The sequence below is a fragment of the Letharia columbiana genome (assembly GCF_014066305.1).
Source record: "Letharia columbiana isolate WasteWater2 chromosome Unknown Sc0000075_s0, whole genome shotgun sequence".
NCBI lineage: Eukaryota > Fungi > Ascomycota > Lecanoromycetes > Lecanorales > Parmeliaceae > Letharia > Letharia columbiana.
In genome coordinates, this window is record NW_023501120.1 from 88,541 (window position 1) to 106,673 (window position 18,133).

Sequence of the window (18,133 nt, forward strand, 5' to 3'; positions counted from 1 at the left end):
TCTCCTACGTATCTTGGCTTGGCGAGGCTGGGCAAAGCTTGGCGGAGATTCCTAAGCTCCTCAGATGAATGTGGGTCTTGTCTCCTGATATCATCTCCATACTCTCGGTTTGCTGCATTTTCGACAGTCTTAACCATTGCGCCTCAGGGTTTGGGAGTACGTCGCAAGCATGGCTGCCTCCCATGACCCTCCATCCCGAACTCTAGACGCTAACCACGCTTACGACGAGGAATGGAGGCAAGCTACCGATCATGACTGGCCCACACAGCTTATCTCAAGCACTGAACATGGCAAGTACCTCGTCTCAATAGCATCGGTCGCTGTATAGCTGACCTTTCAGGCCCTTATATAGGCCCTCAAGGCCATGTCAACAGTAGGCTTCAGGCTGAAACCGATGAAGCTATTCTCGAGGGCATCGTTTCAGGAGGCTCAGGTCAATCTTCTCCACAAGCCTCCCAACAAGCCTCTCAGCAAGCACCGATAAAGGTGCTCACTCGACCAGCCTCCTCAGGTAAAGACCCCGCTGCTGGCTTCTCCTTCACCAAAGCCAAGCCAATTCAACAACTCGACTTCCGAAGACCGAAGCAAACCCCCGTTATCCTCACTGAGACACGCTCCCATCAGTCGCCACCCCTACCAGACACCACTCAAGCTGCTCAAAATGCTGTCAATGTCGAAGCTCACCGAGGCCTCTCATCTACGCATGATCATACTTCAGTGCTCCAAGATCTCTTTTCAGTGCCTTTTCCAAACGCAATGCCCGCTACCACAGCTCTCGCGTCCGGTCATAATCTAGCCGGAACCAACAATATACCAGTGCTCCAGGATCCTTTTCCAGTGCCTTTTCCAAACGCAACACCCACTACAATAGCCCTCGCTTCCGATCACAGTCCCGCCGAAACCGTGAAGGTCGTTCATCAACCACCATTGAACATGCACAACCGTTCAGCCAAGACCACTAAGGATCCTTTGACCTCAGTGGCTGGTACTCCCAAGGTCACCAAATCCCGCCGGAGAAAGACCACGACAGGCCCAGCTACGGTTGGTCCTCCGCCGCCCAAGAAAACTTATACAGAGGATGATCTTCTAAAGCTACTCATGTATCGTCGAAGGCAAGGGCAGCAAGAGCTCGAAGATTTCAGGGCTACACAACACCAGAATTGGGCTGAAATCCAAGAATTACGAGACATGAGCACTAATCTCTCTGGTCAGTTACAGGAGGTCGTACAACGTGAGACTCGGAAGACTGCCGAATTGTCAAGACTTAAGGCCAACAAGCCGATCTGGGAAAGCAAGATTAAGCGGCTGAATGACTATGTCAAAGGCCTCACAAATGATCACAAGCGGCTTCGAGAGGATGCGGATGACTTGCACAAAAAGCATGAGGATGTCTTCTTCGCCAGAAAGGAACTACACGATACGCTGGAGGATGCCCAGAAGTCAGCAGAGCAGGAGCGCATCAGATCCCAACAACTTGGGGACGAGGCCCGTCATAGAATCGAGAATCTTGCCCAGACTGTACAACATCAAAGTACCCAGCTTCGAGGCGAAAAAAGTTTGCTTATGGCCGAACGAGAGAGAAGCACCCGACTGGAAGACCAGATTTCCAAGATCACTGCCAGTCATGGGCGATTATTGGAAATCTTCACCAGCCATCGCGATACTATCACCAGCAAAATCGACGATCTGTTGCACCAGGCCCAGTCTATCGTCCCACCCAACAAAGATTCAGAGTCAGAGTCTCATGGCCAGGTTGGGCCAATGCTAGAGCAATGCTTCAGAATCTTGCAAAAGCTTCATAATGCGGATACTGTCAAGCCAGAAGACCTCCGAAAGCTCAATGATAATATGGACAGCTTTGTCGAAGGGTACGTGCCTTTCGTCTAGTCGATCATAACCATACTAACACAAAGATAGCATTGCTCGTTCCGTCGAAGCTTGCGAGGAAAGTTCTAACTCGATGGAGACAGGACAAAAGCAGCTTGCGCTGGCTGTGCAGGATCAACTTCGGGCCTTAAGCGGTAACATCTTTTCTGAACACGCCTTGTCAGAACAAATCAGCGACCTTCGGGAGGTGAGGGCTACTGTTCGAGAACGGTTACAGGCAACCGAGAGCTCACTTGCGGACGCTCGCCGAGAAGTTATAGCTCTTCGACTCAAAGACCAAGAGCAGTCGCGAAGGATTGTGACTTTAGAGACCGTTGCAGCCAGAGGTCACAGCCAACCTACAGAGGCCTCACAAGCTTTACTCCACATCCAGGAGCTTGACTCTCGAAATAGAACTCTTCAGAGCGAAATTGTCAGTTTAAGGAAAGAAGCTGCAGATCTTTCCAGTCAACTTCAGCAAAGTTCCACAGATGCTAGAGAATCGACTGAACTTTTGGCTACTAGCCAAGAACAACTCGAGACTGCGTGCAAAGAAACAACGAAAGTGCGAGAAGAAAAGTTAACGAGCGAGAGCCAAGCTATGGCTAAGGGGGAGCAATTGAGAAAAGAGCTATCAAAGGCAGCGAACATGCAGATTGCAAATATGCAAAGCGAGCACATGAACGCTATCCAGCAGCTGAGATTGGAGAAGTCCCCGGCCGAAGAGAAGTTGAAGAACGTAACCAGACAAGTCAGTATGCTGAAAGCGGAGAAAGAGAAATCAGAAAAGGAGACTGCTCAGTTGCAAGTATTGCTGAAAGAGGCACGGAGCGAGAAAGAGGCTGTTATCGGGACAAGGAAGGCTCTCCAGCTTCATCTGAAGGAAATCAACGTGCGCACCTCTGAAAAGAATGACGAATATTCGGGCTTGCAGGCCATGTTGAATAAGGCGAACGATCAAGTAAAGGCCAAGGATCTGGAGATCATGGCACTTCAAGTAACGCAGGCTACGAGGCCTAGCTCATCTAGGATTGTTGGGCAAAGCCCTTCTATTCGAGGTACGCAACCGGTTCACAGGATACATACTCAGCATCGAGACTCCCAGCACGCCTCGATGGGTCAAAGCTCTTCCGTGCGGCCCGCGACTCCCAAATCCTCTATGCATTTCGCGAACCGACCGCCAATAGTAGAGGACTCACAGCCATCTGAAAAGTCAGCCTTCGTAAGCCTTGACGAGTTAATTCTGGATGACCCTTTTGCCGGCTATGCTCGAGAAGGGTCTCAAACCATAGCTGGTGAGGATATATCTCACCTGTTCCCATCTACTCCTGGAGCCGGTTCCCGTGCCAAAGACCACGATTACTCCCGGAACTCGGTATCCCATACAACGGTAGTATCTGAGACGCAGCGAAGACAGCAACGATCGTTCCGCGAAGCTACACCACATACCGGCTCTGGGACCACGGATAAGTCTTACTCGCAGCCGCAGGCGCGCACTCATTCCAAAGCTGGGCGTAATTACGCGATGCCCAGATCTTCAACAGCCGCCTCTCCTACTCAAGTCACCGCTCATGGTCATGACACCAAAACTCCAAGCTCGCATAGAGAAGTGAGCATCACGCGAGAATCAACCAAGCCACAGGGCAGCGTTAAAGATCCTAGACAAGGAAAACGTAGCATTGTTGCGGCCGGCTTCAACGATACAAATTCGCAGGTTCGGCCAAGTAAGGTGCAAAAAGCTGGACCTAAGCAGGCGAAGACCCTTGGACCAATCATCGAAGACTCTCAGTCGCCCTTTCTGAATGGTCGCAGCCGAAAGATGACAAGGAGAAAATCAAGCGCTCCGAAAGGTGAGGCCCAATCCAAAGCTTCTGGATCATGCTGAGAAAATTCTGTTTTAGATGATAAGTTTACCCGACGGTTCGCTCAAGCCTAAAGCCACAGACAAACACCGGTGCGAGGCCTACTTTTCACCTAGTCCTTCGATATTGCCCCGGCGAAATTGCATCATCCATATCGTTCATTTGCTAGTTGATGATGGCACCGTTATACTAGCTCATTGCAACTAACACCCCGAGCTTCTATCAGTACATTTCCTGGAGCTATTCTTGAGGAAGCGTGTAATTGCAAATGCTGTACATTAGCTGCATTGATCCTAGACAGATAGCATCTGGCAAGTAGACTAGCTCGAACCCTTGCCTGTCCAACGGACATCAGGTCATTGATCCAACATCGTACCAAGTATGCCATACCGTAGTATCCCCTGCATTGCATCACGGTCCAACGCCATGTCTGATCTCCCTTTACCTGCATTGCGGCCTAGTCCTCCGACAGCACTCCACCATACGGCCTCCCCACGCGCCGGCAGCTCTCCGTTACCCACATTGCCATAGTATATATCAGTCCCTCACTCCTCATTCTATCACTTCCCACCGCGTTTCTGCTCGAGGAAAAGGACCTGCTTTTTCACTGCGGGACCTGTCAGCCACTGCATCCATTCGATCTCCCCCCCCCCCCTCCTCGGCCCAGACCCTCCTCAGCATCTATGGTAGGAAGCGAAAATTCAAGCGTACCGACAGGATCGTACTTCAGCATCGAAAGCGGCCTGTGCACGCGGGGCCGCCGGAGGGTTCGATAGTAGCCTGTTAAGGCCATGGAGATGAGGCGGACGGCTATGGTGCGGGATTTGGCTGTGGAGGAGCAGGTCGTTAGCTGTTGTGTGTGGGCGTAAGGGGAGGAGTGGGAGTAGGGAGTAGAGGGAGAGGGGATGTAGACGATACCTTTCTTTGCCATGATGGCTGCTGGTGTCAAGGGCAGATGGGCAAAGGTTGGGTTGCTGGTGGTTGGGGAGGTGATTTTATTGTTAGTGCTGAGATGTACGCACTGCAGGCGCAACGTTGAGAATGACTCGGCTGCGATTGGGAGAGCGCGTTGAGCGCGTCTGGTATCCACAACCTCGACCACTACATCTACGGTAAGTAGACCTATGTATACAGCTGGCATGAGAATGCAGTCAATATCTAGCCCTAGGTGAGCTAGACAGGTGAGGATGGTAGGACTTGTCTTCTCCAGGCCAGCCCCCATGGATTGGATTTACTCACCGCTATTCGAGCCGTCAGAGAGACCATTCTGCTGGTATTGATTCAAACAGTAAATGTAGGGTCAAAGGCTTTGCTACAAGCTTTTTGTCAGCATGTGCGTCTGTTGAGCCAGCAAGCAAGCGAAGCCGCCGTCTTTAGATTATGATCTCTGGTCACATCTGCTGACTTGCTAGAGCGTGCAGTTCCTCTTGACATTTTTGATTATATGCCAGCAATGCCTTGACTAGTATGACATCAAGCCCCGTCTGCATGTCAGTGATTCCCATTTTGTTTGTGTGACAACTGCGTGAGTTGTTGTCTTAGAGAACCGTCGCCAAGACTTCAGCATCTGATCTGATCCCTTTATTCACACTTGAAAAGTCGTTATCTTCTTTACATCTCTTGTCCTCATCTTCTTTCCATCGTTCCTTAATTCATCTCATCACACTTTCCTCACACTATCATCCTCGTTCGTCTTGCATATTTGTTGCTTCTTGCATCCTCGTTCTTACATTCCTGTTTGTTTTGCAGCTATTGTCCCTCTAAGAGCTCCCAAGAATTCTCATTGAGAATTCAGCTCGGCAACTCGGCTAGCGGACTAGTCATAGCTCCTGACTCACTTGGACACCAAAGATACCTAAAGTCTCTTAGGCAGAACATCACCTCGTCAAAATCACATCACAATCGAACAATCAATTTTACTTTTCCCTCACATATGAGCAAAGAGCAAACTAATTGACAGCTCTGGCGTGAATTTAATACCCGCGAGATCTATCCTTGCGTTAATGAGTCAACATACTCCTTGCTCGCTTGTATTAAGGTTACGCAAGCCCTCTTCTGCAACCTCACTTTTTGCCATTCCACCTCCACCCTCACCCTATCTTGCACTACGTTATCGATTGTTCCTCGCAGTGAGTCTGTCGTCTGCTCTTGTCATCATTAATGTTAGTGACTAACCACCTTGATAGAGGCAGTTGACTACCAAGGATGGATCTGAGAGGCCTCGGAACAGACCGCCATACCTCAAATGGTCAAAATATCTTCCAATGCGTCATCTCTGCTATCACTTTTTATTACTTTGCTGATGATTGTTATTCCATAGACAGCCTGGACAAGCCGCCGTTGTCGATGATAAGATTACTCGTAAAGAGAACGCCAATCTAAAGGGATATCAGGAAGCTATTCGTGCCCAAATATCCGTGAATGATTCCGATTTGCCTCTTCGACCAGGATATGGAGACAAAGGTGCCCCAGTTACAGTCCTAGCCAATTATCTCGTGGTGTCTGTGACCGATGCCCAGCAGTTTTTCACATATGAGGCTGGTACTGATGAACGCCTGCACAACAAACGTCAGCGCTATCAATTCATGGCGACGGCTTTGAAGAATGTCCCAGAGTTGAGTGATCTAGGCCAAGGGATTGCCACCGACTATGCGTCACTTGTTGTTACATCGGCGAAGCTTGCGCTAGGGTCTAGCGAGACCAAAACATTCGCCATAGAGTACTACGATACAGAGTTCCCAAAGGGTCGCGTGTATGCCAAGGACAGACCTTTCAAGCTCACAATATCGCTTGCCGGAAGTATATCCTCGGATGATTTATCGCACTACATGATGTCCGGCCCTGCTGACTCTATCGACTCCGCCGACCCAGGTCCAGTAGACATGAAGCCTGTGCAAACGTTGAATGTTATCATGGCAAGCCACCCGAACAAAGATCCCGGCGTTAACCAGGGGGGCCAAAACAAGTTCTTTCGCTTTCCTACCGACCAAGATACAGTCAACAACTACGACCTTCTGGGCGGCTTGATCGCCGTCCGCGGGTATTATTCCAGTATTCGGTTCTCTACTTCAAGAACTCTCCTCAATCTCAATGCTCAGTGCAGCCCCTTCTACATATCGATCAACGTACGCGAGCTGATTCAACTTTTTCAAAAGTTGATTCCTGGTGATTGGCGAGCTTTGGAACGTTTCCTAGGGAAATTGCGGGTCGAAACGTCATACATGAAAGCGCCGGACGGGGCTCCGAGTTCGAAAGTGAGAACCATTGTCGGTCTGTCGCACAAGACGGTACTTGATGATGGGAGCGAGAAGATCAGCCTTGGAGATTCGAACGAGATCAAGTTCAAGCGCTTCGGACGCCCAGCAGAGATAAGTGTAAAAGAGTACTTCCATACAGGCAAGTTTCCTACTGCGACCTAGCGAGAGAGGACTGACACCTCTCCAGAGTACGGCCTGACATTAAGCCATCCCACCGCTTATGTCTTGAATTGCGGTAAGTCTTGAAAATTGACGATGATGTACGTGCTAACTATGTAATGTTCAGGAACGAGGGACCATCCCGTGTGGATACCTCCTGAGCTTTGCACAGTCATGCCAGGGCAGCCGTACTGTGGGCAGTTGAACGATGTTCAACTCGCCAGAATGATCACCATTGCGGCGCGTCCGCCTGCTGAAAATGCTTCACGTATTATGGCGGAAGACGGAGGCCTCGGTCTATTGGGGGTGCTCCCAAGCACGTGTGATAACTTGGTAAACTTGCCTGGTCTTTACATTTGATGTTGATTGGGCTTTCGCAGACTGATAGCTTTTCGTAGGCTGCTTTTGGGGTGACAGTCAACCCCAAGATGATTGCGGTGCCTGGACGAGTGCTCACAGCTCCGAGAGTCATGTATTCTGGGAACAGTACGGCTAGAATTGCATGTGGTTCCTGGAATATGAAGGACAAGACAGTATGGAAACCTGCGACTCTTGCAGACTGGACAATGCTCAGGATCGGTGCCGCAGCCGACATTGACCCGACGGTATTCGAGCAACAATGCAAAGCTTTGACAGCTGGTCTCAGGTCATGTGGTATGAAGGTCAATGCACCACTGGTTTTTCCCGGACCAGCTGTTCCAGCATTCAATACGATCTTGGACAAAGATACCGTCGATTTGAAGCTCCGGGAAACCTTTGAAAAGTGCAGAGCTAGAAAGATCTCTGTGCTCCTAGTCGTTCTACCGTCGACTGCCCCTTGGGTTCGTGAAAGAGTGAAGTTCTGGGGCGATAAAGTATATGGTATGCCTTCCAGCCTTGCCCTTTTCTCCGGCCAAGTCCATGCTGACTTCAGAGTGCAGGCATTCACAGTAGCTGTGTTCAAATGGACAAACTCCGGAAACAAGATCCGAGCTACTTTGCCAATGTCGCACTGAAGGTCAATCTTAAGCTTGGGGGTACAAATCAGTGCATCTCTCCTGGCGACCTTGGCTTTTTGAGGCATGGGAAAACAATGCTTGTGGGTATCGACGTAACACATCCAGCGCCTGGCTCCATGAAAGGCACTCCAAGTATCGCCGGAGTGGTCGCCAGCATCGACGCAACTTTCGGCCAATGGCCGGGAAACATATGCTGTCAGGAAAGCAAGAAAGAGATGGTCTCGAGCCTCGACGTCATGATGGAGGAGCGGTTGGAATACTGGGTCTCGAAGAACCCAGGGCAACTGCTGGAAAATATCGTCGTTTACCGTGATGGTAAGTACAATGATCAACATGGAGGGAGTCTCGCTGACAAATGATGCTCTCTACTAGGAGTATCAGAGGGTCAGTATATGACTGTCCGGCGTGGTGAAATACCAGCCATTCGTAATGCTTGTGCGAAGGTCTTCATTGATGCCGCACAACCCAAGATTACCTTTCTCGTCGTGGGAAAAAATCATCACACGCGGTTCTATCCTACGAACAAGAAACAGGCGGACCAGAAGCACAACTGTAATATCCAAAATGGTACCGTGGTCGACAGAGGCATTACGATGCAAAAAGGCTGGGATTTCTATATGGCCGCCCATGCAGCTTTACAGGGCACAGTAAGTTCCCTTTCACCGATCTCGAATATCTGCTAACCCTAGGAAGACAAAACCAGCCCATTATGTCATCCTGCTCGATGAGATCAAAGACACTAACAAGCTCAGCGCCAACCATTTGGAGAAGATCACCCACAATCTTAGCTATCTCCAGGGCCGAGCGACAAAAGCCGTCTCGGTCTGCCCTCCAGCGTACTACGCACATCTGATTTGTCTGCGTGCGCGCTGCTATCTCGCAGACTTCATCAGTCGCAACGCTGGGAAGGAGTTCGACTGGAACCACGCTCCGTGGCGCTCAGGGGTCCATGAGAGGTATGTTGATTACCAACTGGAGCCCGATACTGTTCTTGGAGGAGGCAACGCTCATTCTCGCGCAGTCTCAAGGATTCCATGTTCTACATCTAAAATGTGGATAGACTTGCACTGAGATATTACTGGATCACAGCGTTATTGAAAATTAGTATTTCCAAAAAAAACAAGTTCTACTTCGAGGCTGCTGATCAAGACGAATGACTTTTCAGGGCTCTGGAAACGTGGTCAGATGAAATTGGCAAGATTCGCAGCTTCAAAACTGGCACTCTACACAGACTTCCATCTTGAAGTCTCAAGATTTTGCTCCGGATAGAAAAGGTGCTACTCATAGATGGTCAGAAAATCGTTTCCTAAAGGAACTTCCAATCCGCCGTTCACGAGCCCTTCTACTTCAGTCAAGACGTAGATGACTACGTGCTTAATTCATCCTGACATAATCTCTAGCATACAAACTTACTACTGCACCGACTCACAGACTGCTCGAAGGCCCCCTTGTCCGTCACCAGACATATCCCCAAAAACGGAAGACGATCAGGCGTCATGCCAGAAAATAGGACATCTGTTTTATGAGTGCTCAAACAAGGAATGCCAATAACAAAAACAAATCCCAGCCTGCCGATCACGTTGCCTAAACCACTCCTCCGTACTGAGAAACATTGTGAGAAGGCTCAATCCCAATTGAAAACATATGCAGAGACAAGTAATACTCGGCTACGTCACTGATGCACAGACACGGACCTGTCATCAACGCTGCGCTTATAGGAGACCGAGGATGGTGAAGATGGAAGTGATGCCAAGGTCAGTCAATACTCCTTACCTTTTGTGCTTCAGAAGCATGGATCAACTCTGTCGGTTTGCGCCTGTGTCTTTCTCGCTTCCATACATACATACACAAATCGATTATTCATGACTTGCGCTGCGCGAGTAAATAGAAAGGATGTCATACGATAATGGTCTTATCGCGAAGCCATCGAATTCTTTGTCCGTTCACAACACAAACAGGCTGCCTTCAGTTATGGCTGTCGTTGTTCAGGCCCCAACACAATGTCATTCATCGACAGAGCTCTAGATCGCCAACACCTCGGCTCCTGACTCTCGGATCTTCAGATTTCCCCTCTTTCTTATCATCGTCACACCTACAAAAAGCCAGCATCAACTCAGGCTCAGATTCAGCGTCAAACATGAACCGAGACTCTCCAAATTCAGGCGACAGCCAGCACCATACGCAAAACCAAGCTCAGATCGTCCCTCAGAACCCAACTCACACCTCAACACCAAATTCGGTTCAGGACCAGCTACACGCGCAAGACGAACATCTCAACGCCCAAGCGGCAGTCCTGCTCAACGAATTCCTCGCAAAAACCCGCCGCCTGATCTCATCCGAGCTCGGAAAGGACACGGACTGCACCATCTGTTCAGAGCCCTTCCTTCGCGGCGACAACCCCGAAGTGCCCGTCAGGCTCGACTGCGGCCACACCTTCGGCATGGGCTGCATCCTGAAATGGCTGTCCCCGGTATCGCGCGACGGCAACAACAGTTGTCCCAATTGCCGGAAGCCGATCTTCGACGACTGGGATCCGATGGGCTTTCCCGCGGCCCGGGAGACGGCACCGGTTGGGAGGAGGAGGAGAGTCACGGCGGCGCCTGTCCGAATTTCCGCAGATGACCCATCTGTCGGCAGAGACGAACGACGCGAACCATCTCGACTACCAGCGTGGCTTCAGCCCGAGAACTTACCGTCATGGCTTCGGCTTCCGGACGACGTTCCGACTGGGGGTGTAGATCCGACAGCCGTCGCCGCCGAACCGGTTGATGCTACGGCAAGCACGAGCCCAGTCGCCCCAATTCCGGGGTCTGTGGCTCCCAATGCACCTCTACCTTCTACGATAGTCGCCACTGAGGAGGCCTGGGATCAGCAGCAGGCAGTGGGGGAACCACAGACAGTAGCGACGAACGAATCAAGGACTTCGGAGATGTCAACACCTGACGACACGGCTTCTTCTTTGCCTCCATCCACACAACGCAGTGGCCAGAGACCCGCCTCGACGATCAGTCAGAGGGATGGAGATGACGCTACGGCAGGCTCGCTGCGAATTGAGGAGGCACATAGACGATATCTGGAGACAAGCAGTCGCTTGAATTTGTGGAGACCTGGAGAGATGGAACTGGAGCTTCAGGCGCGGTTGCAAGAACTGGTCAACGCGTACAGAGCTGCCGGTAGAGCCGATCGTAGAGCCGCTCGCAGACCAGCCGCGGCAGCCACCCCAGCACCACCACAGGCCGCCCGCCCCACCGAAGACGAAGACAACGGCGTCGCCGCAATGTTCAACGCCGCCGAAAGCGAACACGACCAACGACGCCAGCAAGCAGCCACGAACGAGCGCAAACGCCACATGTGGATGCAATTCTGCGAAGGCGTCGTCCGCACCATCGAACAATCCGCCGACGGCGCCGCCCTCGCCAACCACGACCTAGCCCTCACAATCATCAGCATGCGAGACCTCGACGGGTTCATCGCCGAGCGAGCGACCGAGAGCCCGACATGGCGCCGCACACTGCGGACCTTTCCGCGCCTGCACACGGAGATGGTGACACGGTTCGACGATTTCCGTCCCTTGCCCTCCGTCACCATTGGCGATCGCATCGAGCTCGAGCGCCTCCTGGCAGGCACCAGCTTCGACAGAGAGACACTCCACAGAGCGCGGTGGTACACGCGCCTGGGTGAACGTCTGGCACGGACGGGGGCGGCGAATTCGGAGCATGAAAGCGGCCTGTGGCTCGCTTGACGGAGAGCATGGCGATTTTCTCGGGCCCCATCTCGCGAGAGCACAGCATCCATCACCACCACCACCGGCTCGGGTGAGCGGCCTACGGCGGAGGAGGCGACGGAAACGCGGAGAGTGGAGCACTGGTTGCTGGGCGGGGCGCCGATCACTGTCAGGGGGGCAGCTGCAGCTGTGGATGCGGCACTCCGGGCCGGTGCGGAGTCGAACATTGCGATGACGATGACGACAGGCTTGTGAGTGGATGGTATGCTTGGATGCGGACTGTGGGGTGAATGGGATGGATGGGTTAAGGTATGATGGAGAAATGCATTCTTTGGATCTAGACTAGATCTTTAGCACTCGTAAGAGAAGGATTAGTAATGCAAGAGAGAAACCAACGCTGCACTCAGTCCAATTCTGAATCCAATCTTTCGATTCATGGGAGCCCGAAGAGGTCCAGGCCATGAAAGAGCATGAGGAATGGCCAAGGTCCATCAGATGAGAGGGTCAAGCTTACCTAGGGCCGCTGAACGGCTGAGCCAGATTACTCTACGGGTCGCTTCTCGTACCATGATGGAATCTCGGCACTGCACTGTTTCCCTTTACTCGTTCCAAATTAATCAAAGAGCAAAGCATTGCTTAATCCAAATCACTACCTCGTTGGATGCCGCTCCTGTTCTAGAGGGTGAGCAGCGCCGTTATACACATCACCCGCACCGGGTAAGGCGAGGCTGAGGCGAGGGTAAGCCGCAGCTGAAGGGACCCATTCGAGCGCCATAGCCTTCGATTAGATCCGCTCGGGGTTACCTGTAAGGCACCATTTTCAGCCCCGTGCTCTAACGGAGAGCTACAACTCCCCCTACGTGATTTAGTCAGTATCAGAATAAACGTACGCTGATCTGGGATTGTTTTTTCGAAGCCAATGCGCTTCGTGTGCGTTGGGGTAGTAGCTGTAGGCCAGCCAAAACAGTTCTATTTTGCATCGCGAGCATTTTTTAACCTCTCCTACCCGCGCGAGGTCTTTCTCATTATTTATTTATGGAGTCAAACCACGAGTCGGACGCCTTCTTCCTCTCTATTCTCCTTCACTCGGTGGAACTACCAGCGTATGTCTGGTCTTTATCGCACAACCCGAGAAAGGGTCTCCAGAATCTTGCACACTCTCTGGATTCCAATCTGTATGGCGAAGCTTTCAATGCTTGATGTCGCGTTCTCTCACCCTCAGTCACTACGAGGCCGAATCAACGGCACACATCCACAGTTGATATCAGGAATTTCTGCTTTAAGAAGTGAGGGACAACGATTCAAGCGCTAAGTTGAGAGCCAGCGAAGAGCAAAGGCTGGGCTAGGCAGTAGGGTAGATAATAGGCACCTAACGCGGTAGGGGCAGGTGGCCGAGTCGCAGGGCGGAGAGCAAAACAGAATCAGGCAGGCAGCAGAACAGGGTAGATGAAAGAGCAGGGTAGATGAAAGAGTAGGGCAAGGCAGATAGCTGGGCAGGCAACCAGGTAACAGGGTAGGTAACAGAGAAAGGTAGGGTAGGGCAAGTAGCCAGGTAGGTAACAGAGCGGCGGAGCAGGGACATAATAGCAATCCGTTCCGATAGTAACGGACTGAACAAAAGGAGAGTGTCAGCATCCTTGATGCAATAATAAGAAGCGCTGATCCCGGTCAGATGCCACAGAACGGGATCCCAGGACACTGCCGTGGATAAATCTTCGGGTCGAAGCTTTGACTGTGAAAGAGAGACGTCGCCGTCTACAACGACAAGGCATAAGGCGGTAGCACTTCAAGGCGCACTCGTAACGCACAACCGTGGTACGCAACCCTGAACGAGCCCCACCACCACATCATCCCACGCCCCACCGAGCCGGGCACCCGATTCAAGCAGTCGGGACGCTTGGCCGGTATTCCGGCGCACGGGCTGCACCGGATCGGCTCCGACATGTACGGGACGACGCGGAGGGGCTCCGGGCTGATGAACGATGCGCTCAGGGAACGGGTGGAGGAGGGGAGGTCCTGTGCCGGAACCGGCGTTGAAGCGGCGGGTGAGGTCGAGCGTGAGAGCAGACGGCTTGAACGGGCGCGCGACCGGTGTGGTACCGTAGGGGATTTTGGGATGTACTATAGTCGAGATTTTGCAATATCAGTGGCGTCATGAGGTGACAAAATTCTGGCCCGTTGGCCCCAAGCTCACTGGGTGGTTTGACCAAGGAGGACCTTCGGCTCGGTGAGATTGGTCTAATTTAAATATATATCGCTATCTCAAGGAGGACTTTCCACGGACCCGTCCCCCACCACTGGAATAAATCGAATCAAGTTTGAGTCAGTTTTATTACTCACCACATGTTGACCTCCTTCCTAACCGGACCTAGCGCCTCTTGGCAGAGTCCCTGCGGCCTACCTATCCCATACCACTGTCCATAGCATAAACCTCCTTATTAATTGATTTCCTAATTAAACACCACCATAGACTCGATCCGGCACGGTCGCAACAGGGTTACGAATCCATCCATAGGATATACGATCCTACGTCACAAGAAATTCCACCGTCCCTGCAAAGTCCTGCTCTCCCTGCTCTAGATCCTGCTTGACCAATGCGGCTGCGCACATTATATAAATCAATCGGATCCTTTCTTCTTCCGCTAGTCGCTGTCGATCCGTCACTACGATTATCCGATTCTTTGATATTCAAAGCTCATTGACCAACTGGAGCTTGCTTATCCGCTTATTACTATTTTCGACGACAATCTATGGTGAAGCTAGGTTCGAGATAGGAAACTGTCCGTCTATAGCGGTCGCCGTATCTTATTGGTCGGTAGTACGTATTATCCACAGCTATTAGTCTTCAAGGTAGGTTCCTCTCCGCAGTATTTATCGGAGAGGGTACCAGAACCGCTCTTTCGAATGATGTACCAATTTCCTAGTATCATCCCTTGTATACACCGTTGGAGTATCTTCTCAGTTGCTTTTTGAAGAGATAGATTATTGTCCTGCGGTAGTGTTCGTCAGGGTTATAGATTATCCGCGTCATCCGCCGTATTTTGCTAGTTCGATCGAGATGCCGAATTTGGCCGCTCGCTTCAGACTTCGTCGGCGGTTGATGTCCTTTTCGAAAGAGCTCGGTTCTATAGATATACTCGGAGAAAATCTTACGACACTTTGCTCTGTAAGCAGCGCTGTTCAAGTTTGTCGGTCGCATTGTGGCTATTGACTCTTTCGATTTGCGGTTGGATATGTCACCATTCCTGCCATTGTCAGCCCAAGCCAAGGCACGTCGAAGTCATGTCCACATCAACCTCTTTTAGCACCACATGAGTTCAGTTCTATTCTTACCCCCCTTCTAGCTTACTCATTCTTAATCAAACAAAACTAGCAATCCCAACGCATATGGAACATGGTCATGAGACTGACTCGGCCCAGATCTCCAGTGCATCCCTATAAGCGCCCTCGCCGCCATCCGTCATAGGCTTGAGGCTCTCAGCATCATCGGCGAAAGTCTCGTTGTCGTTGAAACCGTTCTCGCGTGCGAGTTTGGCGGTCTTGCGCTTGCGGCCCATGGCGGCAGCGAAAGCCGAGGAGTGCTGAAAGAGGATTTGCGTGAAGAAGGCATCTGACGAGGCAAATAGTCCCAGGAAAGAGCAGACGAGGAGGGCAGATGAGGAGTACGTGGTAGGAGTCGCTCGAGGGGAGGCGCGCTGCCCCTATATAGAGGCCAAGCTGACGGGCACGGCACCATCATGCACTGCGGTATCGTAGCACTACCTTGGATAGTGTCGTCGTTAAAATTTGACCCTTTTCGCATCGATGGTGGGGATGGAGGAAATGTGGGATTCGGTTTTGGTCCCTAGGGGACGTTTTCGAGATGCGTTACCTACAGCTTATTCAACCGAGGTGAGCCTGGTTGAGCGCACGTGACGCGACTCACCCAAAAAGTGGCGAACTCACTTGCTTGAATGGATTAGAGCGACCGGCCTGCGCACGTACAGATTAGGCTTAGAAAACAAGCTGTGTTTGCGGGTTAATTCAACTGCCCAACCATGTTGATACGTCCATCGGGTTGCAAGTTCATTGTTCTGTGATGAAACGGATCCAGCGCAATCATGGGGATTCATCGTGTCCACGCTTTCGATGTCATGGGATTTTGGCCATCAATCGCCGCGGTACTCTGGTGGAAAGCTCGAAGCTACCTTTCAAAGATCTTGAAACGAGACATTGCAACCGTGAAGACTCATGCGTGAATGAGTTTCCTTCTCCATACTTTTTTGAGGCCTTGGTGAAGGGCTCTCAATCTCTGGGAGTCTCGAGGAAACAGGGGTGGCAATGTAGGGGACGTGACGGAGAATGTCGGCAGCTGCCATTTTTGGGCAATGATCGCTCTGCCAATGTTCTTTGTTGTACGTGACCTCTGCTAGATTGTGCGTTTTCTGTCGGAAATATGGATCATCAAGCGGACATGTTCAAATACTAGGCGTGCGTGGCGTGATTCTTGCTCCAGTTGAGACGGACCAGATCTGAGACGGAGAGAGAAGCGGAAAGTGATCGAAATAACTTTGTGCTATGAGCCATTCCGATAAAGTGAATTGTTTGCACATAGGATGTGACAGATGACGTCCGCCAGCTTCTACCCTTTTTAGCCTCAAAGCATCAGACAGGATCCCTGTACCAATGTAACGGCCATCCGTCAAGCTCTCTGGTGCATGAATATCAAGGTCCAAGCTGTCTTGGTCTCACAGAACGGTTGTGAACTTGGCATTGCGTTTCTAAACATAATAGATGATGACGGTGCTTTTTCAACATCACTTATTCAAGCTATGCCAGCGTACAAAGGAAAGGTCGTCTTCAGAGTTGCCGTGCGGATCTGGTCTTTCATGCTGAAGGCTGACGGCATAACAGAACACCACTTTAGCCGTCACCCCTCGGATCAAATAGATCCGGTGGAACTCGCAAAGGCTTTTTACAGATGGCGTTTTTTGGGAGGAGGGGCGAGATTTGGAAGATTGAGTGTGGAGCCTGGAGGACATGACCTCTTGCCAAGGTTGGTGTGGCACAGTAGAAACAGAGCGTCAGGCAACAAGGTCATGCATTGTAACCCTCGGGAGGATGATGTGAGACCTCGTCATCCAGAGCAGCCAAATCTCCCGAAAAGCTGGGGTAAGTACGGCCAAAGATCGCCGATGACGACCACATGTTCAGGCTCAGATGTTCATCAAAGCTGCATCTACAACACGTTTGACTCTGATGTCATGAGGCTGAAGACGATCGAAGGGTCCGCGAAGGATGGAAAGGATGGTAAAGTTGGAGCTCAAGCAACAGCCTCGAGGCAACGCGTACACTGTTTCAAAGTCTGCAGCGTTGGCCGTCACGTCTGGAGATGGCACGGCCAGGGCTGTCACAATTGGACTCACCAAACGCAAGGTGTTGGATCAAGACTCATGGCTGCCAGATCCTGACACGTCTTCTGTTCTGCATGCCGGCCCCTGCTTCGGCAAACATGAACAGGTGAGCAGATGAATAGGTGTGCCGAAGCCTGATGGTCTTTTCAGTTTTGAGAAGATAAGTATTAGCACAATCAAGACGAAGACGTAATCGGATGACGCATTCATTTTAGCATCGAGTCACTTCGGCGGTTTGGAGTGAGACAAAGCGGGAGGAGAGGATCAAAGCACAGTATGGCGGAAAGCAATTGCTGACGGCTGGCGGTTTGACAAAGTCAGAAGGATAGATTAATTGGCCGCGTGTGCCAGCAGCATCAGGAATACAGCTGTGCTGAGAGCGTTTATCGGTGTGTGTTTATTTCATGTTTGTCATCATCGAGTCTGCCTTCCTTTCAACCTTTCAATATTTCGGCAAGACTTCAGCTGCCATGGACAGTCTTGGCATTTTCCCGCAGTCATATTGGATCCCACCCTAGCAGCCAAGCCACTCCCAAAGTGGTATAGTGTATCGCTTAAATTCTTAGCGTATGAAGCGATGGATTCCTGTTCCCCACTTTCCATCCATTTTCACCCTCCATCACCATTTTCTACTGCTACTTTTACTCTCATTCGCGTCTCTCCCAACAGTCATAATTGTTGCCACATTCCACAACATCCCCGCAACAAGTAGGCGCAGCTTGCAATTGTTCAATCAATTCATGCAATGCTCACATTCAATGCTACACACCACCGGCGTGATTACCGCTACCCGAGACCACCTGTACTCAGCCTTGTGGGCATGGCCCCCCACCAAGATGGGCTCTCGACGTCGATGAACTCCGGTGGCTTTGAG

General features: G+C 51.2%; 4 protein-coding genes across 4 annotated transcripts; 2 read left to right on the plus strand and 2 right to left on the minus strand.

Moving 5' to 3' along the window:
* Positions 1 to 169: 169 nt before the first annotated feature.
* On the plus strand, positions 170 to 3,802 carry HO173_012194 (uncharacterized protein; the record flags this gene model as incomplete). Its single annotated transcript, XM_037314066.1, has 4 exons — positions 170 to 290; positions 341 to 1,868; positions 1,918 to 3,716; positions 3,768 to 3,802. The coding sequence occupies 4 exons, from the start codon at positions 170 to 172 to the stop codon at positions 3,800 to 3,802; spliced, it is 3,483 nt and encodes a 1,160-aa protein (XP_037159046.1).
* A 486-nt stretch (positions 3,803 to 4,288) lies between these two features.
* On the minus strand, positions 4,289 to 4,950 carry HO173_012195 (uncharacterized protein; the record flags this gene model as incomplete). The annotated part of the gene is made up of 3 exons (XM_037314067.1): positions 4,289 to 4,335; positions 4,440 to 4,556; positions 4,647 to 4,950. The coding sequence occupies 3 exons, from the start codon at positions 4,948 to 4,950 to the stop codon at positions 4,289 to 4,291; spliced, it is 468 nt and encodes a 155-aa protein (XP_037159047.1).
* A 245-nt stretch (positions 4,951 to 5,195) lies between these two features.
* On the plus strand, positions 5,196 to 11,884 carry HO173_012196 (uncharacterized protein; the record flags this gene model as incomplete). The annotated part of the gene is made up of 9 exons (XM_037314068.1): positions 5,196 to 5,218; positions 6,049 to 7,100; positions 7,173 to 7,220; positions 7,272 to 7,477; positions 7,543 to 8,005; positions 8,065 to 8,457; positions 8,515 to 8,789; positions 8,836 to 9,098; positions 10,249 to 11,884. The coding sequence occupies 9 exons, from the start codon at positions 5,196 to 5,198 to the stop codon at positions 11,882 to 11,884; spliced, it is 4,359 nt and encodes a 1,452-aa protein (XP_037159048.1).
* A 3,380-nt stretch (positions 11,885 to 15,264) lies between these two features.
* On the minus strand, positions 15,265 to 15,423 carry HO173_012197 (uncharacterized protein; the record flags this gene model as incomplete). The annotated part of the gene is made up of 1 exon (XM_037314069.1): positions 15,265 to 15,423. One exon carries the CDS (start codon positions 15,421 to 15,423, stop codon positions 15,265 to 15,267), a length of 159 nt encoding a protein of 52 aa, XP_037159049.1.
* Positions 15,424 to 18,133: the final 2,710 nt, after the last annotated feature.